The sequence below is a fragment of the Bos indicus x Bos taurus genome, chromosome 2, assembly GCF_003369695.1.
Source record: "Bos indicus x Bos taurus breed Angus x Brahman F1 hybrid chromosome 2, Bos_hybrid_MaternalHap_v2.0, whole genome shotgun sequence".
Classification (NCBI taxonomy): domain Eukaryota; kingdom Metazoa; phylum Chordata; class Mammalia; order Artiodactyla; family Bovidae; genus Bos; species Bos indicus x Bos taurus.
Window position 1 is genome coordinate 56,400,386 of NC_040077.1, and position 27,584 is coordinate 56,427,969.

A 27,584-nucleotide genomic window follows, 5' to 3' on the forward strand; every position below is an offset into this window, starting at 1 on the left:
AAAGACATGATTGTCTTTATTATTATATTTTTAGTACAAATAAGAACAGATTTCCCTGGTGGCTCAGAGAGTAAAGTATCTGTCCGCAATGTGAGAGACCTGAGTTTGATTCCTGGGTTGGTAATTTCCCCGAGAGAAGGAAATGGTTTACCCGCTCCAGTATTCTTGCCTGGAGAATTCCATAGACAGAGGAGCCTTGTGGGCTACAGTCCATGGGGTCACAAAGAGTTGGACATAACTGAGCAACGAACACACACACTCACAAAGAATATTCAGCCAAAATGACTAAGTGATTTTCTCAGGATCATCTAGGTAATATGATATTAAACTAGGAATTTAATTCAGTTTCCAAGATTTGGTCAGCTCTTTTCTCTATTGCATCACATTAGAGTTTACAGTAACAAAATTACCTTGAGCCATGAACAGCTTTTCCAAGAGTCATCCAAACAAGGCATAGAGAACAAAAATTTTTCCTATTTTGACAATTTGCCTTTTTACAGAATTTAAATTACTATAGATAGTATGAGTTATTTGAGAAATTAAAGAAACTGCATAATAATTACAAGCATGCCTAATTTTTAAATTGGACTTCCCAGGTGGTTCAGTGGTAGAGAATCTGCCTGCCAATACAGGAGATGTCAGAGACCCGGGTTAAACCCCAGGATAGGGAAGATCCCCTGGAGGAGAAAATGGCAACCCACTCCAGTTTTTTTGCATGGAGAATCCCATGGACAGAGGAGCCTGGCAGGCAATAGAACATGCAGTGGCAAACAGTCAGACATGATGAGCACAAATGAGCTTTCACAAGCACAGGATTTACTGTGCATCTCTCTTTATGGGTGGTCAACTTCTGATGGCTTAATTTCATTACCTTTTCCATACTTAAGCCTCATTACTATACATTTAAGCTTCTCAGTAAGTCTGTACTAGACATTCTTGTCATTTTACATCTAAAATGCAACCTATTAAATATTATCCAAGTATAAAATTTATTGTAAATAATTAGAGTTGAAAAACAAAATATGCTTCAAAATGCTTTTCTCTGTGAGGAGAAATTATTGTTATTATCCCTTTTGAACATATAAGTAAATCCAGGCTTGGGGTAGTTAACTAGAGTGCTCAATTCACATGGGTATACCTGATATTTGAACTCAATAATCTGTTTCTAGGATTTTTATTTTTTGGTTTTGTTTTAAGACTCTACATAATGTTGATTAGAAAAAAAAATGACAAAACAACATTATTCATGGAATAAGAATTTTATCTGAAATATGAAAATGCTTTTTATTTTTTAATAGTGTCTTAATAGAACTTTTATTTATTTTATTTTATTTTTTAACTTTACAATATTGTATTGGTTTTGCCATATATCAAAATGAATCCGCCACAGGTATACATGTGTTTCCCATTCTGAACCCTCCTCCCTCCTCCCTCCCCATACCATCCCTCTAGGTCGACCTAAAAATGCTTTTTTAAAAAAGTTAGTCTGTAAATCTTGAGACCTGAGCCCTTGTTCTGGCTATCACTATTGTAACAGACTAGGACAAAGCTCATAATATTTTACAGTTTCAATTTATAATGAAGTGAATAATGAAGTGAAGGCCTGAAGCTATGTGATCTTCAAGACCTGTTGTAGCATTAAAATCTTTAAATTATACTTTATTCTAAATTCTGAAAGAGGAGAAAGATCATTGCTATCAAGAAATTTGTAAAGTCGTTTTGAAGATAAGATTTATGCTCAAAGAGCTACTAGTGGGAATAAGATTTTCCATGTCATTTTCCATTTAGGTAAAATTGTTGTTCCTTCATTGGCACCTCCATGATAAAAATCTTTCATCATAATATTCTTTAAATCTTTGATTTAATATTCACCTCTATTGTATTCATTGAGAGATCTTTGATAGCAAAATTATATGTTTACCTCTGTGTTCTCAGTGCTAAGTTATGTTTGATATATTATGACCTCAGTGAATCACTTTTTCAAGACACATTTTTCAATCCACTTAAGAATGGCTTGGGGATTTATCAGAGATGCCCCACCAACTGATTTGTTGAGTTAGATTCTCTGATCTGAAGCACAAGAACCTGTGTCATTACTGCTTTGTGGGTTCCTATGTGCATGATATATGTGTTGTTCAATTATACAGATGATAAAGAAATTCTGTAGACCAGAAAGAGCTAAAGCAGAGTTTCATAAAGTTTGTTTCCTGCAACCTGCTCTAGGAAAATAAATGGTATTACCCAAAACTATGTGCTAAAAAAGGATATCATAGCTCTATCTTAGACAATCATTATATGTATACCATATTAACAGCTATGAGAAGTCCTATAATTAAAAAGAGGATGCTTACTTTGCTTAACAAAACCATTTTTCAAATATATAATTTTATAACATACCTTGAAAAATGTGAACTGACACAAATCAGAGAAAAATTTGTGGAGAACAGAGGAGACAATATAAGTTATGTCTGAATGAAAATATCTATATAATTGAAGAGACAGGAGCAAGGCAGATGATATGATGAAAGCACAGAAGTGAAAATTATAGGACTATAAATTCTCCAAGTAGAGCTCAGTTCACACATTTCAGAGTGGAAAGTCATCTGTAGAAGTCTGTTTGTGTCTCATAATGAAAAATTTGAATATCAAGGAGAGAATTTCAAGCCTCAAACTCTTACTGAACTTTCTGAGGGTAATGTAAGAGCTGTTGGACTCCATAAAATATGTTCTTCCTCTTCTTTCCGATATCTTGGTTCAAGATGGTGATATTATTAGCCAAATTAAAAGTTCAGAATACAAACAAAAATTTAGATTTGCTGTTACACAGAGGTCAGATTATTTGAAATTCATAATTTACTATGTTGTTGCTGTTATTTGGTTGCTAAATCATGTCCAACTCTTTTTGACCCCCTGGACTATAGCCCACAGTACTTCTCAGTCCATGGAATTTCCCAAGCAAGAATGCTGGAGTGATTTACCATTTCCTTCACCAGGGGACTTTCCCAACCAAGGGATCAAACCTGTGTCTCCTGACAGGTGGATTCTTTACCACTGCTTCACCAGGGAAACCCCATAATTTAATGACCTCAAAAACTTTATATTCATCTCCAAAAATTTGTAATACTTTTTTGACAGCATTTAATGGAGAAAATTATTTTTCACTTTTGTAATTCCCTTAATTTTATATGATTTTAATTAATTTAAAGAATCACAATTATCTTGTGGCTACCACATTGAACAATGAACATCTAAGAAAGTACAATCTACTCCTCCATAATTCATTTTGAATTTTTCATAGGTAAAACAAAAGAAAAAAATACATCTAGGTTGTTTTATTCCTCTAACATTATAGATGCATTTTGAAAGTTTACATCTTTCATTTTGGGCATCTGTAATTTGTTAACAGTTCCTGAAATGTTATATACATGACATGCTTAAAATTGCTAAAGGAAACATGCTTAAAATTATCTGGATATTTCAAAGTATACTACATATTTTTTACAAAATCATAGCAAAAGTTTGCACTAGAGTATGCTTTTGCAAACTGCAATTTAGAGAGATACAAGAATTAATTTGGGAATAGCTGAGTAAATAAGAGAAATACTGTATGGTGTTTTATTCCCTGAGTGATTGTGAATAATATGCCTGCTGATTTTCTTTTCTAGGTATTTGTATTGGATTGACTGCTGTGAGTACCCTCACATTGGCCGTGTTGGAATGGATGGAACCAATCAGAGTGTTGTCATAGAAACCAAGATTTCTAGACCTATGGCACTAACAATAGATTATGTCAACCATAGACTCTATTGGGCTGATGAAAATCATATCGAGTTTAGCAACATGGATGGATCTCACAGACACAAAGGTTAGTCCAGTAGCACAAATGACTCAGTATTTCACCAGTTCATAAAATACTCATTTAGGAAAAAAAAAAAAAAAAAAAAATATATATATATAGTTTTTTATATACTTTTATATATATATATATATACTTTTTTTATATACTTTCATTTCTTAATTTAATATTACATTATTATATTCCTTTGTGACAATGTTGGTAAATAAGAACTAGATCTGTTTATTCAGAACTTGTATAATCATGCATAAAAATCATTAACATCGTCAATGTTTTCTCTAATTGCATTTTTCTAAATAGTTTTTATAGCAAGTAGATGATACTTTTATAAGTTAATATATACATATATCCCAATGGAATTGAAGCAGAAGAATAGTTGTTTGTAAAAATAAGGTTATTATTACAATCTGGTAGGTTTTTTTTTAAAAAAAATACTAAGTTAAAATAAAACTTTTTAAAGACAGTGAAACAGTATTATTTACTTTATGAAACAGATTACATACATGACTAAATTTATTGTTATTTAATGAACAACAGCAACAAAAAGTAATATTAAAAATAGCTTTCAAGTTAGAATAACATTTAAGAAATTATTAGAATACGAAAAAATATGAAATAACACATATACTTTATTTTTCCACTTTTTATAACTCTGAGTAGATTATAAGACTCTAAACATAAAACAAATGAAGGAAGCAATTTGATATGAGGGGAATTAGGGATGGGCAAAAGGTCTTAGAGGAAAAAATATCTGAGGATAAAGGAATTAAGAGCAGAGGAGAAGGACATAATACAAAAGAACAGTATCAGATGAGGATGACACAAATTCAACAGAAACCACAAACAATTCAAATGAACAACTCAAAATATTTTAGATGCAGATGGCTCTTTATAGATTAAATTTTCCCCACAATGAAGAGTAATCTCTTTAATATCTAGTGACCTAATGTCACCTTTGTTATTAGATGTTTTCATCTTAAGATATCTTGTGAAGTAAGTACAAGTGCAACCCCATAGACTGCAGCCCACCAGACTCCTCTGTCCATGGGGATTCTCCAAACAAGACCACTGGAGTGGATAGCTATGCCCTCTTCCAGGGCATCTTCCCAACCCAGGGATCAAACCCAGGTCTCCTGCATTGCAGGTGATTTCTTTACCAGCTGAACCACCAGGGAAGCTAATTTTCAGTGGGAGGTTCCAAGCAAAGCCTATACATTTGTATGGCTTCTCTTAAGAGACTGATTTCTTCTCTGGCAGTAAGCTTAGATCAAAGCATCTGGAAGAAGAAAAGAGATGAGCTGTTAAGAAAGAGAGGATTTTTTATAATTTAATACTGTCAGATGAGGCTCTGCAAATTTATGCCAGTGTGGAGAAGGATGAAGCAACCAAGTTTTAAAAAAGAAAACTTTTTAAGTTGGAAGAGGCAAGTGGAATTAGGGGATTAAGAAGTACAAACTCCTATGTATAAAATAAAATATCTACAAAGATATAGTTTATAGCACAGGGAATATAGCCAATATTTTATAACAACTTTAAAAGCATAATCTATAAAATATTGAATCACTCTGTTGTATACCTGAACCAAATATAATATTGTGAATCAATTATACCATATAAAAAACAAATTTATAAAATAAATAGTAAAGGAGATTTACATCACTGAAATCACATCACTTCATAATTCTGCCCAAGTTATTTTTCAGTTGTTGTTTAAGCAAATATGTTCTTCTAACTAAACGTACTAACAGAAAGTGCTTAGAGGTGCTTTTTTAAGTGTGGAACATTGAAGTATGACAAGTGTAGTTGGATGAGTCACTTATTGAGGTGTTGGCATTCCAATTACAGAGATAAAGAAACTCATCAAGATGCAATTGGAATGAAGAGTTATTTAAAGATCACTTTAGGGTTTTAATTACAGCAAAAATAATGTTGACAAATCAAAATTACATTTAGCATTCAGCAGTTATATCTCCTCTGAAGAATCAATAATGAAATGTTCTGCAACATTCATAGATGATATAATTGAAAGTTTTATTGTAGCAATCAGTGATTTCCCCACATAACCATTTTTGGCATGTATATAAAGCACTAAGTTGTTATAAATGTAGTTCTCTGCGCTAAAATTTCAATGTACAATAAAATTTAAACACTTTTTGTTTAGATAGGTGAGTATTTAAAATATATTCTAGCATCAAATATTTGCCTATTTTTATTTGAGACTTTTATTTGAATAACAAAAACTGTAGTTAAATTATCTATTAGAAACTGTTGATTCTATCCCTGTCCCATTATTTTAAAATTATGTCAGATATGTTTATAATTAATGCTTTGAAAACTCGAAACAAATGTGTGTAAATGAAGTATCTTTCAGTCATAGTCTTGTGATGGCTTTGGTAGATGGACATATATAGTAAGAAGTGAAACTAAATTTACTAAAGAGTGAAATATTTGACTGAAAGATATTCAGATATGATTATATTAACATTTAAAAATTTGACTTTTGAAAATCCCTTGAGGCTCTAGGTGGGGAGAAAAGGAAAGTAAAAGTAGTTGCTGTCTTCAGAAATATTTCCTCCTGAAGGCTTTCTCAGAAAAACTAATGAAAAATTCATTAAGTGTCTTATTAGGCATCTGCCAATATCTAAATGCAAGCCAATAGTTATGTGGTAGTTACTAACAAGCTACTAATTGTAGACAGCCTTAATTATGCCATCTCCACAGCCAATGAAAAAACGTCAATCATTTACAGTGTTTGTAAAGAGGAATAGGATTTTTCAACTCCTTGAATTTGTCCCCTAAAGACATCAGAAACACTGTGATTTTCTATTTGTATATTTAGAGTTGGAAAATGAGACTTTTATAACAAGAATAACTTTTGTGTTAGGCTGGTCACTGACCTCTCTTCTCTCTTAACCAGACTAGTATTATCGCTCCCATTTATTCTTTTTATTAAAAGTACAGCCGGAGCTCATCAAAGAATGGGATACATCAGTTATATCAAAGTAATCTTAGCATAAAAAGGGTGTATACAAATTTCATAATTATTATTTTTTATAAGTCAAATTTGAATAATGGAGAAAAACTAAACCATGAATGTCACTTTAGAGTTTAGAAGGTTTTCCCTCCAAAACATATCCTGGTTTAAACCATACAGTATTTTCATAAATAAAGCATCATTGTATTATTATTTATCCAGCCTAAGAATTTCTGAAAGTTCTGCATACTGTGCCCTAATTGATAGATCAGATTACCTCCGGGAGACATGTGACTTGCAGTTTGCTTAAGAATCTACATCCAGTTTTCTCTGCCACCTCTTCTAACCCAACCCACCTTCTTAACAAGTCCAAACACTAAGTAATAATTTATTTTTTTAAGGAGAGAATTTGCTATCCTGGGAACATTTAAGTGCAGTCTTAGTCCCATGAATCTTTCCCTAATTTTGTGTGGATTATTCTATTGGTTTTTACTTCAATAATTACATAATAAAATGATATAATAATACTGTAGAATAGTATGCATACTACTGGATAATTGAGACAGTTTATTTTAAATCAAATTTTCATTGTTCGTTTTTTAAATTTCTCTGATTTTTTTTGTTGTTGTTGTTAGATCTGCCCATTCATTCATTCAACAAACATTTACAATTGTCTCTTTCCATGCCATGTATTATTTCAGACCCTGGAGTTACAAAGATGAATAAGTCCCTGTCTTCAAAGTACCCGTTTAGTTGTTGGGGGTGGGGAGACTGATATGCAGATAATAACATATATCAGGTTGGGATTAGAGGTATATGTATAATATTGCCAAAATTCAGGCTGGAGTAAGGAAGTGTTTGGTGAAGTGATGGGATCTTTGAAAAGTCTCAAAGATGGAGGACAAGCTCTCCATATGGGGAAATGTAGGGAGGATTAATCACACAGAGGGAACAGCATGTGCAAAGATATAATAGAGTTTTGAAGCAGCATGGGGTTTACATAATTTGTAAACTAGAAGTCATATAAGAAAAAAATAATGACACTAGATGAATAAGGGCAAATTGCTGCCAGATTGTGACAGGCCTTGTATGCTAGGTAATTTGGAATTTATCCTTTAGGTCATAGTGAGCCATTGATGGCATTTAGTTGATAGAATGCCATTATTAGATTTGACAACCACATGGAAAATGGAAGACCCTGGAAGGGCAACCAATTTAGAGGCTGTTAAAATATTTTAGAGAACATATTTGAAGTGATTAGAGCTGTGGGAATGGGGATAAAGTGTTGCATTCAGTAGTTATTTAGCAGAATAAGGAGGACAGATCTGAGAAGTTAAAATAGCAAAAATATTGGTGGTTGAGTTGCAAACATAAAATGATGATTTGTATTTTTATATACTTAACTAGGGTGAAATAACTTACAGTTTGAAAACTTATTAATTTCACATATATTTCTACATTTTTTAAAGAAATAAAAGGCACCAAACTAAGCATACTTAGAGATTCTTCTTAAAAAGCCCTGACTTAATGAGAGGTACATTTAGTTAACAGAAGGGTCAACATCAAAGAAATTCTGACAATTTACCTAGAAGAAATAGTGCAAAAGAGTGAATCTCTCTCCTCCTACTATCCCTTGATATATAAAATATGTCCAGTGAGAAACTTGCCAATTTCAGTGTTTTCCAGATTGAAATGCTGTTTTTAAGTTTAAATCTGTCTTTATACAAAAATAGAGTGATTCTAAATATATTCTAATCACAGTGATTCTAAATAATAATATCATTCTTATAGATCTATATTTTGGGGATTGATTTCTCACCACTCCCAAACCATAATCCTCCCCTGAGAATTTTAGGCTTTGACACTTGATAAGAAGTTCTAAACCTTTATTGGAGCACAAATCTTTGGGTTTGAGTCTCAAACTGGAGTTTGAGTTTCAAACTGGAGAAGAAAAACCCTTAGTAACCTTTAAATGTTGGAGAACCTAAGGATGTGGGTGGGTTGGGGTGGTATCCACTGCTAGAAAACTTTTTCATCCTAAAATGTGTGTGTTGCTTCACTGGGTCTCAGTTGCCTCATGCATAGAAATAAGGGTATTGGGGGAAATGGCATCAAAGGAGAATTCCAGAACTAAAGTTCTAAGCCTCGAGTTAGGTGGATCACTTTAGAATTTTTGCCAAATTCTAAAGTTTTAATTTCAGGTTAGTCTTCAATTTAACCCAGACAGGGGTTGAAAATCTTAAAAATCATATGTATTTCCTTAATTAAAATATCAAATTGCCTATCCAATACTTAGTTTTCTCTGAGTGTTACTGCAAAAGTTATTAACATCTTTTAAAGTTGTTATTTATGACCTTATGAAATTGATAAGAGAGGAGAATACTTATGTTCTTGATAATGATGTTGTGTTAGATGTTTTGCATGTACTATTATTACTATCATTGTTGATTTTCCGTGGAAATTTTCTTGACTTACTACTGTTGTTCCAAGACCTGGAACCAACCCCTTATAAACTCATACTTTATCAGAAGCCTACCATGTTCAAGAAACTGCTTGATGTAACAACACATGCTTTTTTAGTCATTCCATCAAGTGAGCACTGTGTCATTAAAGTCATTTTGCAGCAAAGAAATAGGTTTACAGAGATTAAGTAATTTGTCCAAAGTCAAAGAGCTTGTCCCTAGAATTTGAACCCAGATCTAACTGGTTCCAAAACCTCTCACACAGGTCCCCCTTCTCTTTGAAAAGTTGGCTGATGGATTTGTTGTCTGCTTGCTATAGTTTCTAATAGCAACAGTTACAGCATAAATGCACTGTTACACAAATAAAAGTATATCCATACTTGAATTTTTTCAGATTGATGTACAAAGTAGACATAGATAGTTACAAAACATTTGAGCAATTAGTAAACAAAAACTTAAGCCATCAGAACATTATTATTCTAAATGAAATTATATATCTTATTAAATCTAATTTTTGTATATTTATTTAGAGAGGTGAAGAAAGCAGTCATATTGTTAATAAGGTACACCTTGCTTTACATAGGGACATTTTGATTTTACTGTTTGCTCTTTCCAAACTAACTGGGAAAACTTCTAAATCTTATTTGAAAATTTATGTTATACAATTCTGAAATTTGAACACAGCAAAGATCTTTTGTCATTAATTTTATGTGTTGAAAGAATAGCTTTCTCTGAATAAAATGTCTATAAAATAGGTTACAAATATCTTCTGAGAAAAATGTCAGTCTTCACTCTGCTCATCTTCGTGTTAGAGATTCTGTTTCTCATTTAATAAAAAGAAAATGAAATACCAGAAAATTACATTTAGATAACAATTTCATTCTGCCTGCTTTTATCAAAGAACATAGATTCAGAGTTAGTTTTCCTCATTTTGTGTGAGTTGCCATTGAACTTGAGATAGAGAGGTATTTTCTTGACAAAAAGATTGAAAATACTGTGTAAACAGCAATAACAAAAGGGTGAGCTAAAAGAAACATTGTTGACCTTGAGTTTAAAAATTATTTGTTCTAGTAATTTTTTTCAGAATATTCTTCTTTGGGTCACTAAATGATTTAACCTTGTGTTAAATCAGTTGGCCATGTACATTTTTAATCCAGCATACTGAAAGAAACGTACAGTCATAACTACTAATTTCTCAGAAGAGTAATCATTGGTTATGATTCTAAACTACAGTTTATCACTGAATTGTCTTTTATTTTGTGGAAAAATTGTTTAAAATTCATGTGATTATGTTGACAATAATAGTTTCTGTACTCCTAGACCTGAATCCTCATGTTGTAGGGTCAGTATTGTAGTCCAACTCTTTTGCTTGGTTATTGTTCTGGGAATCTAGTTTGTGTTTTGAGGGGGCAGTTCTATGTTTGGACTTAAAAATCCGAATCCTAACCCATGCAGCGATCATCTAATCAATGTTGGGAAAATAATCCAGATCTCAGCATGCTACTGGTGAAATAGTGAAAGTCTATTTAAAAGGTTTTTTTCTGAGGGGGGAAAAACACTGAAAAAGACAAAGGGAGTATTTTGTGCTTATATATCCTGCAACTCTGTAGCTGTTGCACTTAGGTTTTCAGAAAATGTAAATATTCATTGAAGCCAACTGAAAAAAGGCAGAGAATCTAATAAACATCATCATCCAATTTTACAATATTCTAGAATGTTTCTTTCTCGGTAAGATATTGCATAGTACTTTTGAAAAAAAGTTCCCTATCATTCACAGTCCATTACAAACAGTTGACTTCACAGGCTATTTTATGCCAACGGTGTTGATGTGCTGCTGTTTACAATACAATAAAAGTTAATGGAAGGGAGCAAAATGCAATTCAGTTACTATAGAAATGTTCCTGAACCAGTAAAATAAATTGAAATTAACTGCCATTTCTAAAAAGTCTTAGAGTTTCAGTGTCAATCATGTCTTTTACTTTTGTTTCTTAAATAGAACATGTTACATTAAATTGTGTATATGTTTAAATAGATTATTAGTTTGCAAATGTCACATATATTCCATATACTATTTTAAAATATGTCAAGTATTACCATAATATGACTTTTTCAGCCACTTTCAACAGCGTTATCTATCCCAACTGTGACATGGTACAGCCTTGGGGATTAGTAAATTTAGTTTTGGTTAGGTTACTCTCTAATCGAGGCAAGTTGCTTTGCCAAACTAGGTTCAAAGTTCTTATCCATAAAACACAACCAGTCAGTGATCTTCTAATATTTCTTAAAGGAATTGACTGAGGTTGGAACTGGGACAGAGGAGGTCTGTTCTACCAATTAGTTCACTTATCCCTAGTTATTCCTAGAACTACTAGATCACACTTGAAAATGCTTGTAATACATTACATTCTCCTCCATTTTTATTCTAGAAGCATATTCATAATTGTAGGAATGTGTGAAGACCAGATACTACATTCATGCAAATGACTTTACCTGATAATCTGTCCCAAAGGCAAAGTGCTTTTCAAAGACTTCAGCTTTTATTAGGACTCTCAAACAAAAACATTCCTAACGCATACATATGTGGAATGTCATAACTTATATTTGCTCTGAAAATACATTTCCAAGTATCTATAAAGTTTTGTATCACCAGTAGAAAAGTCCAGAGAGTTTCAAAGTGACTGGAATATATCTTTATGAAGTGCATATAGCAGTGTTTACATCAGAGATTGGAAAGCAGTGTCATCATCAAGAGAAAGTATTTATAGGCACAGTCCAGTTTTCAAAATAAATGAGCTATAATTTATGTTGCATGCTGATACATTCTCACATTTATTAACAAAATGCCCTTTTTATAAATTAAATATTAAAATGGCCATCTGAAAGGTGAAAGGTGCAAGTTGCTCAGTCGTGTCCAACTCTTTGCAGCCCCATGGACTGTAGCCCTCCAGGCTTCTCAGCCCATGGAATTTTCCAGGCAGAAATACTGGAGGGGTTGCCATTTCCTCTTCCAAAGCATCTTCCTGACCCAGAGATCAAAGCCATGTCTCTTGTGTCTCCTAAATTGACAGGCAGACTCTTTATCACTAGCATCCCCTGGGAAGCACATATATAAGCTTATATCATGAATAATTTAAAAACATATAAGTAAGGGACAAGTGAGGCCAGTATTGTGCCCACCTGATGCAAAAAGCTGACTCATTGGAAAAGACATTGATGCTGGGAAAAATTGGAGGCAAAATAAGAAGAGGGTGTCAGAGGATGAGATGGTTAGACAGCATCACCGACTCAATGGATATGTACTTGAGCAAACTCCAGGAGACGGAGGACAAGGAAGACTGGCTGGCTACAATCCATGGGGTCACAAAGAGTTGGACACAATTTAGTAACTGAACAACAAGTGAGGAAGGGAAAAGGATTAAATTATATTAAGCTAAATATTCCTAATCTATGTAGAAAGTATATATTATTTGAGGCGATGAGTAGACAAAAGGAGGCAAGGAATTCTGGAAAAGGATAGGCAAACAATGCCTTCTGCCTTTTAATAATGGCTTTAATTTAAGGAAGGGCTCTAAGTAATTTCTATAATTTACCACCATATATTACATTTATTTAAAAAGTTTATAGATGTAAGGGTCCCACTGTAAACTACTGCATTAAAGAGGAACACATAACTTTTATTTGGACATTTAATCAGTATTCAAAATCAGCCACATATAATAGACACCCTGGTAGAATTAGCTCATATCTGCTATGTTATGACATATGCTGAATGGAAGAACTTTAGTTTTACTCCTCTTCAGGGCCTCAGTGATGGATGAACTTATTGAAAGATGCTATTTTTGTTGGAAAAAAGAAATTTTGAACATTTTGTCATCATATTTGTTAATGTTGATTATTCTTAGTTTCTACCATTTTTTAATGCATTTCTTCATTTTTAACAATGGATTATGGATGCATTTGCCTGAATTTTTTTTTTTTAAGTATTGTTTCCATTATGTATGGTTGTATTAAAGAGTAGCCAAATGTTCAAATGTTCATGGAGCAAATGTTAACTGGAACATTTTGTAGCCTGTTGTAGATGGTTCTGAGGAAATAATTATTTTTAAAAAATCTTCTGCAAGATAATAACACTGAAGTGGATGCATAATTACTAAAAAGGAACGAATGTCCTAGACCCAAAGGGTGCATAAAGCATACTGTTTTTGATGGGACATTTGTAACTAAAGCTACTGACTCAGCAGCAGTCATTGTCTGGAAATTAGTATACGGTGGCCATTTTGCACTCCACCCACTCCCCTCCATTACTCTTCATAAACTAAAAACTGTTATTCACCCATATACTCACCACAGTCATGAATCTTCCACTTTCTTTGACATGTTAAACCAGTTTCTTCCATCTTCTATTTCATCATCTGTTTATCAGCCTACACTCCTTCTGTAGCCCTTGATTCATCTCACCTCATTTTTTGAATGGTAATTGTTTTTTTGTTTGTTTGTTTGTTTAATTTCTTCCTTTTTGGTTTTCATGTTCTACTTTTTAAATTCATGCTCTGACTTCTCTACATCCTGTATTGCACATTATCCTTTTAGAAAGAAGTTGGGGAAATTGTTAGTGTCAAGGTCTCAGAAAAGAGGATTGGTGAAGATCCTGATCTTCACTTCTGAGTCAGGCTATTTCAGTCAAGCTAAATTCTGAAGGAGATCAGCCCTGGGATTTCTTTGGAGGGAATGATGCTGAAGCTGAAACTCCAGTACTTTGGCCACCTCATGCGAAGAGTTGACTCATTGGAGAAGACTCTGATGCTGGGAGGGATTGAGGGCAGGAGGAGAAGGGGACGACAGAGGATGAGATGGCTGGATGGCATCACTGACTCGATGGACGTGAGTCTGAGTGAACTCTGGGAGTTGGTGATGGGCAGGGAGGCCTGATATGCTGCGAATCATGGGGTTGCAAAGAGTCGGACATGACTGAGCGACTGAACTGAACTGAACTGAAATAGCTTGTATAGTACTGCATGGAAAATGGCTATCACTGAGGGTTTTCATTCAGGAAGAGATATGCGAGATGGAAAAAAAAAAAAAAAAAAAACTATTGGAAGCATTACCTGGAGGGAGTTCTAGTCTCTCTACCTTTGTATCTTTTCCATGCTCCGTGTGCTAGAAAGATGACTTCTGTGGAGTGCATCACCCCGGCTCTCAACCACAATGGTTTAGCAGGGGCTGAGCTCCTCCACCACTTGTCCTCTGCCATTGGTGCACATGTGCCTAGATGCTTTAGTTATGTCTGACTTTTTGTAGGCCCATTGCCTGCCAGTCTATGGACTGTAGTCCACTAGGCTGCTCTGCCCGTGAGGTTCTCCAGGCAAGATTACTGGAGTGGGTTGCCATGCCCTCTCCCAGGTCTTCTCTGGGTAGGTGGCTCTTTTACCCTCACTACAGTTTTCACCAGCTTCTGGTAACAGATTTAGGAAAGGTCTTAATCTATCATCAGTTCCTTAGCCACACTTCTGTAAATTGTATTGAGAAAATAATATAATCCCTTGTACAAAGACGGACTTCATTCAATTAAAGTCTTCTCAATTATCATTAAAAAATGTGTTCCCTGTTTACTATAGGAAACTTGGCTGACACAAAAAGACTGGAAGAGTTTAAATGTAATGAGAGGAGTTAGACTAATTTTGTTATGTTTCAAGTGTGAAGAAATGTGCAATGGCACCAAAGTTAAGAAAAATGGAAAGTCTTAAAATATATTAAAAATCAAAACATGATATAATTTAACATAAATATTTTATTTGATATGTTTATTGATTTTAAAGTTTTATGACATTAGGCTTCCAAACTGTAAGTATAGCATGAGGGTCAGGTTGACTTTATCAGATCATTGAGGTTTTCCAAACAATACATAAATTCTTATAACCAAAAGAAAAAATCATCATTCAAGTTACTCTGTAATTTTAATTCTTTCATAAAAATAACTACATAATTTGGTGGTTACATTCTATGAATTTTTTTCTTCTTTTAAAAATATTTATAATAGTTTTTAAATAAAAAAAGTAAAATTTGCTCTGTATAATATTTTAAAATATCACTTATATCCTTGAAGTAAATCTTAGAGAAAAAATAAGAAAAAACATACAGCAGTAGTAAAATTTCTATTTAAGTACTAACTATAATTTCTATTTTAGATCAAAACTTGTTGTTGTTATTCAGTCACTAAGTCATGTCCAACTCTTTGTGACCCCATGGACTGCAGCATGCCTGGTTTCCCTGTCCTTCACTATCTCCCAGAGTCTACTCAAGTCCATTGAGTTGTTGATGCCATCCAACCATCTCCCCTGTCTCGTCCCCTTCTCTTGTCCTCAATTTTTCCCAGCATCGGGGTCTTTTCCAGTGAGCTGGCTTTTCGCATCAAGTGGTCAAAGTGTTGGAGCTTCAGCTTCAGCATAAGTCCTTCCAATGAATATTCAAGGTTGATCTGAGTCTGCCGTTATTCCAATGCAATATCTTACCCCAAACACCAACTATGAGATTTTAAACCAACCAAAGATGAGTTTTGTATTATTGGTTCATTTTGTTCTTAAGTATTTAAACTAGGTTAGTCCAAAATATAAAATTAGATTGGTATTATCCAGGAATGCGATTATTTAGCATGATAAATAATATTCAAAAAAATGAATAATAATAATCAAGAGTATTGTAATAGCGTACCTCTAACTGTGAGGCAACAGATAAGCTGAAAGCATATTCTGTACTTTCAATTTTTCTGTTTATTGTAATCACTAGGAACCTAATCAGGATTGCATCCAGCTAGACTAACAGGGAAAAACTCCACAAAAGAATATTTCCTTATTTTTTGCCAAATATCAAATTCTTTCTTCTGATACATGTAGTATATGAAATAAAAATTAGGAGCCTAGTGCTTGAGTGGAATGCTGGAACAGTACAATAAATAATGCTGTTACACAGAACAGAGGTCTCACTACAGAAAGCAGCTTTAAAATAGTTTTCAAATATATAATAAGTACCTGTTAAACTGCAGCCCACACAACACTTCTGTTTTTTCTGTCTTTTGTATGTCTGCTGAATACCTGTAAAATGAAAGTTTCTTTGCATTTATTTTTTGCATCTTTCTTTTAATTAAACAAAGGCAGTCTTATGTTTGAAAGGGGGGCATATTATTTTTCTCTTGAAAAGGATAACCATTATCATTTTGAGAAAACATTGACTACTTTTTTCATAAAATCAATGATATCTTAGTAAGAATTTGTTTGTTAAATGTTTCCCTCACAACATCATATTTCATAAATATATATATATAATTTTGTCAGCTCTGCTAACTACCAAATTACATTGCAAGACATCTTTTTGTTGCTCTGTATTATGTATATGTATATAAAATACATATATGTATATACTATGCAAATATATTGTGGGCTTCCCTGGTGGTTCAGATGGTAAAGAGCTTGCCTGCAATGCATGAGACCTGGGTTCAATCACTGGGTCAAGAGATTCCCTGGAGAAGGGAATCACTACCCACTACAGTATTCTTTTGTGCAGAATTCCATGGACAGAGGAGCCTGGTGGGCTGCAGTCCCGGGGTACGCAAAGAGTGAGACACAACTGAGCGACTAACACACACTTGCATATATATTACAGATATGTTATAGACTTACACACATATATATGTATACATGTACATACGTATCTATAAGGTAAAAATAAGTAAATAGAGATACAACCCAAAATAAGCAATTTTACTTTTCTCATTCTAAATCAGGAATGTTTCTCATAACAAAATATATAAAGCTCAGAATACCTTATTAACTCCCAGTGTAGTCTGAACTCTTCATGAATTGATGGAAAAATAAGCATAGCATTCATTCATTTATGCTTATCATTTATCAGTTAATAGGAATTTTTTCACAGAAACTTTGTCAAATAACTCTTGTGAAGAAATTTTAGGTTCTAAATAAGAAATGAAGGCATACTGCCAAGTTATGAGCCAAACCCTGGAAAACGCAATATGTAAAGGGTTTTGTTTGTTTTGCTCTCTTTTGTTTTTCTTAATTTTTATTGGCATTGTTTGTGGTATTAGGGAACACATCACTGTGTCTTAGTGGCTTGGTGGAGCCACTATATTGCTACAGAGGTGTGAGACTAGATTTCATTGTTGATGTTTTTACTTCATTTATTTTCTCTAGAAGAGAGACTCTGATGGCTGTGTTTGATGCTTGTGGTTTGGGAAATAAGCATGCATACCCAATGAATTGGAGAAGGCAATGGCAGCCCACTCCAGTACTCTTGCCTGGAAAATCCCATGGACGGAGGAGCCTGGTAGGCTTCAGTCCACGGAGTCGCAAAGAGTCAGACACAACTGAACGAATTCACTTTTACTTTTCACTTTCATGCATTGGAGAAGAAAATGGTAACCTACTCCAGTGTTCTTGGCCTGGAGAATCCCAGGGACGGCAGAGTCTGGTGGGTTGCCGTCTATGGGGTCGCACAGAGTCGGACACGGCTGAAGTGACTTAGCAGCAGCAACCCAATGAATAGGCCTGAAGTGAGCTTTTAAAGCCACTAGTGATAGTCCTATTCTTTGTCAATATCACACAAGGAATTGAATCAAACAGATGGTCACTGGTCAAATGGACTACTTTTCTTCACTTTCACCTGACTTTTCTATGTGCTTTGCACATTCAGCTATATGCCATTCTTCTCTGAAATAAGAGTTCATCTTTCTGTTCTCTATTTACTTATATGACTATCTGATAACAGGGTTTCTGGTGGGCAGTCACTGCACACTTAGAGGTAGCAAACTTGCCCTTACCTTAAATTGTCCCATGTCTGAAAATGATAGTAATGGAACTGATTTCAAGTAATTAAATAAAAATGATTTTCACATGGAGCTTAAGAAATTAGTCCCATTGTTTTAAATGCTTGTGTTGGTTTTCTAAGGCTGCCATAGCCTTGGAGGATTAAACCATAAACGTGTATTTTCTCATAGTTCTGGAGATTGGAAGTCCCAGATCAAGATGTTGTGGCAGGCTCAGTTTCTCCTGAGGCCTCTGCCTTTGGCTTGTGTGAGTTAACTGTCTTCTTGCTGGGCCTTCACGTGGCCTTTTCTCAGTATGTGCACATCCGGTGTTGCTCTCTTCTTATAAAGACACTGTTATATTGAATTAAGGTCCCACTCATAGGATCTTCATTTAGCCTCACTTACTTCTTTAAAGGCCCTATCTTTAAATACAGGGATATTGAGGTCTAGGGTTTCAACATATGAATTTTGAGAGGACACAATCCAGTTCATAACCATACTTTACCTCACTCAGATGGCTTTCTCTAAGTCATGGCTAGTAACTAAAGTGGCAAAGAACTCAGAAGCCTGCAAATCTGAATTAGATTCAAATACCAACATCTTCATTTACTAGTTTTTTTTTTTCCCCCCCATCCTTTCTGGTCAAATTACTTGTTTTCCAGATTTTATCTTAGCTTTTTTTAATCTTAAAGTGAGGTCAACTATTTCATGATGGAGCTGTTTTGAGTATTAAATGAATAGGTGTACAAAGTTGGTATCTTTCTACAAGGTTTCTCAGTCTCAGAACTATCGATGCTTGGGCCTGATCTTCCTTCTGGGACTAGAATTGCCTCCTCTACTCATTGAGAACCAGAGGCCTATTTTCTGGCACCCATGGGCTGAATAAATGTGAGCTTTAGTTACTTATTGAATACTTCAACAGACTATGCTACTTTTGAGATGCTAAAAGACAAGTTCCTACAATAAGTTCACTTTTGTATAGAAATTAATCAAATCTCTGGTGGACTGAGATTGCTTTAAAGTGGTGATTAACTTTTGTATCCCTAATTAATGATGTAATTACTTTCTTGTCATCTAAGGAAATCTGAGTTGAATATTTCTGAGACTTTCATTTTTTCTGAAAATGTTTATATTTTGGAAAATTTCAAGCAAACACATTTATTGAAAGATTGTTTTGATGATCACATATCACCAAGAGTCATCCAATTATTAACATTTTTCTATATTTGTTTATCTTTCTGAAATGAACTTATATAACTGAAGGGGGAGAATGGGCATAGCTTATATAAATGACTCAGACATAATTCATTTTGGTAAAATGTCCTACTGTTCATCTTTCTTTATCCAATTTTACTTATCACTGTGGCAATGGGTTCCATGTCTGGGAGTTACATGGATAATTCACTTTGAGTTTCTGATCAAAGTGTGCACATCTGAATTTTTCTTAATTTTTTTACATCCTTCATATGCACAGTCTGTTCTGAGATGGATTTCTGACTAGACACTGCATTATTTATAGTAGTCAGTGAGTCTTATTTCTTTTGTTTCTACATTTTCTTAGTCATAGTGAATTCTCCGATCATATTTGGTCCACCTGAGTAAAAATAGCAAATTATTAGATCAAAATGGCTGCTTCTAGTTAATAATATAAATTTACCCAGCATTTAAAAAGTATTACTATAAACCTCCCTGGAAAAAGTGAATTATATTTTAAGTTCTTTAGTTTTTCAGTGACTTGAATATCAAACATTAATTCTATCATTAAAATCTAATCTAAACATATTACCTAGATAGTACCCTTTTTCATTAATGAACACTTTGCAGGATTTCTAAAAGTAGATCTGAAAATTTATCTTGAGAAATATTTTGGAATGTTTGTGCAAATTAGGCAATTTCCATTTTCTTTATTTATTGTTTTTTAAAAAAAGAATTGAAGAAACCTCTATCACATTTTAAAACGATTTAACTCCAAACCACCAAACAAATTTATTGCATCTTATTTACCTGATAGAACCCTGGAATCTTCTGAGTGAAAAATTTACTTTTGTGATGCTCAATCTACTATTGACATTTAAACCCAGTTGTGTAATGAACATATAACTATAAAACAATTTTAATCTGCAACTATACAGGTTTATGATAGTTAAATCTGCATGATACATTGTCATTTGTCGCATTTATATTTCTCCATCCTGATCCTGGCTTATTTTGCAAGTAAAAATAGTCATAAAACCTCAGTGACTAAAATGGTTAATAGTAGTCTCGTAGTCACTCTGTCTCCAGGTAGATAGATGTTTCATCCTGGATATATACTTTAGTCCATTTAAAAGTGTCAGAAGCAGTACAGTGACCTGTGGATTTAAGGAGGATTTTAGTTAAAAACAACTGGATGGAGATATACATATATATAGTTTTTAAATGTTGGATGTTATTTGTTTCTGGTGAAGCAGTCTTTACCTTTAAGCGAGACTGAACTCATTTTTCTTCCCAGTGGTTGGACCAATCTAAACCTGAGCAAAGCAACTTCCTGCACTAGATCCTGCATTCTCTTAACTGGTAATAAAGAACCTTGCTGGCCTGACAGGTTGTCACAGCAATTATTCACATGAAGTTCTGTCGCAGTTGTATCTGTCAGCCCATGTAGTATTGAATATTTTAACTGGCAGTCTTCCAAGACTGAACATTAATCTTACCATCTCCTATTACAGTCCCTAATCAAGATATTCCAGGGGTGATTGCACTAACATTGTTTGAAGACTACATCTACTGGACTGATGGGAAAACCAAGTCACTCAGCCGTGCCCATAAAACCTCGGGAGCAGACAGACTCTCACTGATTAACTCATGGCATGCCATCACAGATATCCAGGTGTATCATTCTTATAGACAACCTGATGGTAATTATTCTTTCCATGATTTCCATAAATGCATCAACATCTTTTAGTAACATTCCATTTTTGTTTCCTTTAGGGTTAAGAGTAAATTTATTTTTGAGAAAGATTATTAGATTTCATTGCGTAGAATAATTGTATGGAATGAATTCATCTGATATCAAAAGCTGCTGTTAAGGGATATGGTTTCAAGATCAATAAAACTGCAAGGAATGTTGATTTGTTGAAATCATATTAAGCTAAATGACATGAGTACATATAGCTGGAGAAATGAATACTGCATTATTGAAATCATATATTTATAAAATGGTTATAGGATTCCAGTTTCTTGAGTGCTAGGTGAAAGAAACTATATTTAAGTAGTTCTGGGGATCCAAAAATGAGAAATGTATCAAGCATATGTCTAGTAGGAATTTTATCAGGCCATATGGAATAAAGTTTTGATTATTTTGCTGAAAACATAAATTTGGCTTGGAAAAGAGAGCTACTGTACTCTCAGATATAGATCATCATTTCATTATTTTATTTTACATTTATATTTCTAATCCTATGTATACAATCATCCAAAATACTTCCAGTCTCTGTTTATTTTTCTGATGGACACTTTTTTCCTACTAAGATACTCACTATAGTAGAAATGCATTTTTAAAATTATTTAATGGTAAAATAATGTCATAGGATAATGAGTAGAATTTGTAGCAAAATAAAATTATATTTATAATATTGATGAGTTCTTGATTATGACATTCTATTCAAATACATGTTATGAAGCTCAAATGTCTTATTTCTAATTGCATATTATGTTATTAATCTTGATTATCATGTTTTTTTTTTTGTTTCTTTCTTACTTGTAGTCTTCAAACACCTCTGTACGATAAATAATGGAGGTTGCAGTCATCTGTGCCTTTTAGCCCCTGGAAAGAGTCACACCTGCGCATGTCCCACCAACTTCTATCTTGCAGCTGATAACAGGACTTGCTTATCCAACTGCACAGCCAGTCAGGTGAGTGGACTTCTAGAAATTAGTTCATGGCCTGTATGAGCAAATTGTTATAAAGTTTCTGCCTGAGTTTTGTTTACTTAAACCATTTTTGAAACATCATTTTTTTTGGTTTGGTATAACATCAGATAAATATTTCATACATTATAGAGAGGGCCACAGAGTAAGGGAAAAACAATTTGATGCATATTGTTAAAATGGGACTTTAGGAAATACAAATAGGGTTCAATTGGAAGACAAAACAAACATGGAGACCATTCTTACACTGACCTACATAGAATAACTATGCAAATCATGAGTGAATATAGGAGAATGTCCACTCACAGCAGAATCATCAGAAGAGATTTGACCTATTCCAAGATGCCAGGGTGATTGAGACATACGGTTAAGGATAAGAAAACAAAATTCCTAGGTAACCTGTTCTCTATCACCATCTCTACCCCTGTCTCATTCCACAGAGTTAAGTGGTATGGAAAAGATAGTTTTTATAGTATTTTCTAGATATTTTTATTTAAAAATTATATGATCTAAATAATTTCCTTCTGAAATCTTTCTCTTCAAAATGTAATAATTTTCAGTATATTTCAGAAGTTATGTTTTCTACTTAATGGCAGTTACATAGACTTAGCTGTTTTACTTCCAAAATTTGAAGAAAAGTCGTATGACATTATAACATTTGATTTTAATATTTGAGTAACTATCTTGTTTAAGATAAAATTGTCAAAAAAATCATGTGATTTCCTTTTAAGAGTGACTAAATTTATTCTTAGGATTCTGTCTTTTGCATGTGTTTGTTTTCCAATTCTAGCAGTGGCAGTGACATTATGGCAAAAGACTGAATTTCTCTTAGGGTGTGTCTATTTTCAAAGAGAGAAGCTAATCCTAGCTCAACTTGCCTCTTAAGTTATGACTATGAGGATCACCCATTAAAGAACTACACAAGAGAAAAGATCGAACCTCTCAGCAATATGTAGAGTGGTTAAGGGGGCAGACTCTGAAGCCAGACTCAATATGATGATAACCCTGACTGCTTTAAGTAAGCTGAATTATTTAATACCTTGGCTTTGATACTTAACTTCTTGAAGACTCAGGTTTTTCATCTTCTAAATGGGAATGATGATATTTCCAGGCATGTGTTATAAAGATTACATGGGAAAAGTAAGTGTTGTTGTTCTTACCTTAGCCCTACAGTGCAACTGGATTATACTTGAGTATGTGTGCAGTTAGTGTGAGCTGCCATCAGGAGGGTCTGATGTCTAGTTGAAAACATATGTCACAGTCTCTGTTTTATTTGCAAAAAGGGTCACTTTAATTATAATCTTATATAAGCAAAGTTCAATACTTTTATAAAACTAGAAATTTGTCACAATGAGAGATAAAATAAGCAACCTAGAGGTAAAATATGAGAGAAGTCATATCTTTAAAGAAAAAAATTATAAGTTTTGTTAATTTTGCTTAATTTAGACACATTTTCAGTTTAACGTCTGGATTCTTCTGAAATAACCTCTATTCTCTTGATTTGGAGCTGATCAGAGTCCCTCTATTGAGGCCCAACACTGAGGTTGTAGGTGACTTAGGAATGACGCCTGTCTAAGCCACTTACAATGTGGTGAGCCTTCTTACCCAGCTGAAAATAAAGCCAAAGGATGCTTGACACACGGATGAAAATCTTCAACAGCAAAACATATGTAGTAAAACCTGAGCTTTGCTATAGTCAGAAAAGGAGTAAGATGTTTCAAATTCAGTTCAGTTCAGTCGCTCAACCGTGTCCGACTCTTTGTGACTCCATGGACTGCAGCACCCCAGGCTTCCCTGTCCATCACAAACTCCTGGAGCTTGATCAAACTCGTGTCCATTGAGGTGGTGACATTCAAATTACTAAGATAGTAAAGCCTAGAATTATATATACTCAATGGCAAAAAGTCTGATTAGTCAGTTCAATGAAAACATAAATGAACCTAGAAAAGTATTATTCATATAACTAAATTACTTCTCAATTTGGCATCAGTCGTTATATGACTGAAATATTTATAATTTTTCAAATACTCCCAATAGAGTTTTCCATGAATTAAAAAAAAAAAAAAAAACTATAGCAAGGCAGAACAGTGACAACAGAACATCATGGATCCGATATCTTTGTTTTCAGTACTTCCTGAATAAAACAGTTATCACTTTGCTTCATTTTTAAGAAAAAAGTTAATGAAGAGTAACATTTCAGCTGCATTGTCAATGAGTGGCTGTCCCTATAAGTCTTGTGGTTTACACAGTCATTTTATCATTGATTCTTTTCTGATATAAAGGGAGGAAAACAAGATATACTGTATACTTCTTGCATAAAAATCAATTCATAAAAACACCATATTTAGTGAGGTAGATTTTCAAATGAAGCAGATAATTTGTGTACTTCAGAATCATATCTTTAAGCATTTTGATATGTATCTTACTAAGGGATTTTTATTTGTCATCATTGAGTGGCTGCAGCCAATTACACATGCCCAAGTATCATTGATTTAAAAAAATAAAATAGGTAAATCACACCATTAAGAATTCTGTTAGGATTGAAAATGAACATATGAAAATCTGATAAAAAAATCAAAATTAGGTCCCATTCTTCTAGTATAAATCACTTTAAATATTATATTTAAATCTTTTTAATTAGAACATTTTTAATAAATTTAAATGAATTTACTTATTTTTAGTGGAGACAGTTCCTATTTTGAGTAAATTTCACTACATGCAGTAATTACATTTTATCCATGTATCCATTTTAGTAGGAACATTTAGATTTTTTATAGCTTATTCTTGTGCATAATTGGCATTCTGCAATTTATTTTATGAAGATATTAGTCTTGAAGAGCATTTGCCATGAAGAATGTTTTGTATTTATATTTATCATTTATCTTTTTAAAGTAACTATATTTAAATATGAAAAAAAAAAAAACACCCAGACACAAAATAGAAGAAATCTTCCTCTGAGACTAATGAATAAAATGATGTAGTTTAGCATAAGAAATAATAAAATATATTTTAGCCTAGCCTTCCCTTAACTCAAAACCTTTTTATGTCCTTATTAAAAATGAAGTGGCGAGCATAATCATCATGTTGTACATCATTCCAACAGTGGATGTTTATTTAAACCAGAAATATTTAGTAAAATTAAAAAATGCATTTAAGTATTTTTTAAATCTTGATTAGAGGGGCTTGAAATATACTCAGGAGACTTGAAATCATCTTACTAATGTACTTTGATATACTGCAATGACTGGAAATGTTTACTGTTCACGGCAATTGGTTTTGGAGTTAGCCTTATATCTCCAGCAGTCATTATGTATAATAGTAACATTCTTCCTCTGGTAGTTTATGAAAACCACAAGAAACATGACCACAGGCTAAGTAAATATGGGAAACTCAGTTGAACTGGGAGATTTTCGCTTGAATTCAGTGCTCTGTTCTCTCTTATATTGCCACTGGGTGGGGGCGACTTACTCTTTTATTAATATATATTAATAATATATGTATGTGTGTGGTAATCACTCAGTTGTGTCTAACTCTTTGCCATCCCATGGACTATAGCCAATCAGGCTCCTCTGTCCACAGGATTCTCCAGGCAAGAATACAGGAGTGGACTGCCATTCCCCTTTCAAAGGGATCTTCCCAATCTAGGGATTGAACCCAGGTCTCTTGCATTGCAAGTAGATTCTTTACATATAAATATATATATGCTTCAGCTCCAGAATATCCAGACAGTTTCAGTAAAGGCTTGCATCAAATTCTGCCTTATTTAAAGATAGTAACAGTATTTAAAATGAGCAAACTTTAGCTTGGTAATCCATTTTCATTAGAGAAAATTGAACCTAGCTTATATATTTCTGTGTTACAAATCTGTCTGGCATGCAACATGCTAAGATAAATGCCACCTTACTTTAGTTACTCACATGGGAATTACAATAGAATTTGTTTTCTTTTTGAAAAGGAATAAATTTTAGAAAATATCTTAATGTTTTCAAATTTCAGAAGAAGGAAAAATCTGAAGTGCTAGAATAAATCTACTAAGTGTATTGACTTTTTTCATGGCAACTATTTATGATGCATGTACTTTCTATATGGAAAATGTGATTTTCTTTAGTTCCTTCTATCTTATGAGTATATACTGTAACTGAATGTTGCTGACAAAAGGACAAGGTTGCGGTCTGAGATCACTAAGGAATAAATTGGCTGAGTTTTCTTGGTCACTGTGTATAGTTGGCCAGTGAGAAGTTAATAGGAACAACGTTTCAAATTAATTAAATTTGCTAAATTAAATTAGTTAAATTAATTCAAATTAGCAAAATGAATTCAACTCAATACCTCTTCCTGACATCTCTGATGATTTTTAGCCATATTCAGTGTTCAGTAAACTTTTTCTGTAGAGGGTCAGAAAATAGCTATTTTAGGCTTTGTGAATCACATGGTCACTGTAGGAGCTACTAAACTGTTGTAGTGGTGAAAAGGATCCATAGACAATATGTAAATTCATGAACATGTCTGTGTTCAGGAAATCTCAGGAGGTTTTCTTGAACAGAGTGCTGTCCTCACTGGTCATTTTGCTCTTGCTGTACGATTACTCCTATGGTGGAATGCTCTAAGACTACTACATTCATGTTTGCAGCAGGAAGGTAGGCTAGGCTGCTGTGTCCTGGTGAGTTTTTAAAATATCCATTATATATGAGTTGAGTTCTATAATCTTTATTTTTTCTTTTTCTCAAAGTTTCGCTGCAAAACTGATAAATGTATTCCGTTCTGGTGGAAATGTGACACCGTGGATGACTGTGGTGATGGATCTGATGAACCAGACGACTGCCGTGAGTACACTGGCCGATGTAGGAATTTAGAATTTAGAGCTTAAATTCCCCCACCTGGAAAACAGAAGCAAGATCATAAGTTTTGGCTTCTGATAGTTTTGCAAACTTGGAATAGAAAGGTTTTATATGTTGCCAGTTAAAAATACAGCAAAAATTCTGGCATTATCTTGTGTATGTCTCTGATCACTATTACATTTACAGTGACACCTCAGCAATTTGTGTTGGTGTTCACTTTCTTGATTTTTTTTTACTTGTGGAATAACTAAACTCTTCATGTAATGATCAACAAAGGAAAAATCATCATGATTTTGACTTGATATATCATTAAGTTAGAAACAAAAATGGGCAGGTTTTCAGCATGCCACTCAATGACTGAAATCTTGCTTTTAAAGGCTACAGCCCTTCAACTTTCCTGTCAGTATTAAAAATACTGAAAAGTCTGTAAAAGTCAGATTTTTCCAGTATAAGTCATTAGTTGGCTCTTAGGCAATTTATAGTGCTCTCAATAGTTGCCTTAAAGTGGCTATCAATTATATCTTGACATTTGGCTTGGTTAAGTGAAGTGAAGTCGTTCAGTCGTGTCTGACTCTTTGCAACCCCATGGACTGTAGCCTACCAGGCTTCTCTGTCAGTGGGATTTTCCAGGCAAGAGTACTGGAGTGGGTTGCCATTTCCTTATCCAGGGGATCTTCCCGACCCAGGAATGGAACCCAGGTCTCCCTCATTGCAAGCAGATGTTTTACAC

The 27,584-nt window shown here is 33.7% G+C and overlaps 1 protein-coding gene across 3 annotated transcripts in view; it reads left to right on the forward strand.

Annotated features, from left to right (window-relative positions):
* The window catches only part of LRP1B (LDL receptor related protein 1B), a 2,173,551-nt gene that overhangs the window by 1,901,339 nt on the left and 244,628 nt on the right, over positions 1–27,584 (forward strand). For all 3 annotated transcript variants that reach the window (XM_027561670.1, XM_027561656.1, XM_027561663.1), the window contains 4 exons: positions 3,666–3,865; positions 20,816–21,004; positions 21,853–22,001; positions 26,746–26,839. In XM_027561670.1, coding sequence (XP_027417471.1) covers positions 3,666–3,865; positions 20,816–21,004; positions 21,853–22,001; positions 26,746–26,839 — 632 coding nt within the window. The remainder of the gene's footprint in view (positions 1–3,665; positions 3,866–20,815; positions 21,005–21,852; positions 22,002–26,745; positions 26,840–27,584) is intronic.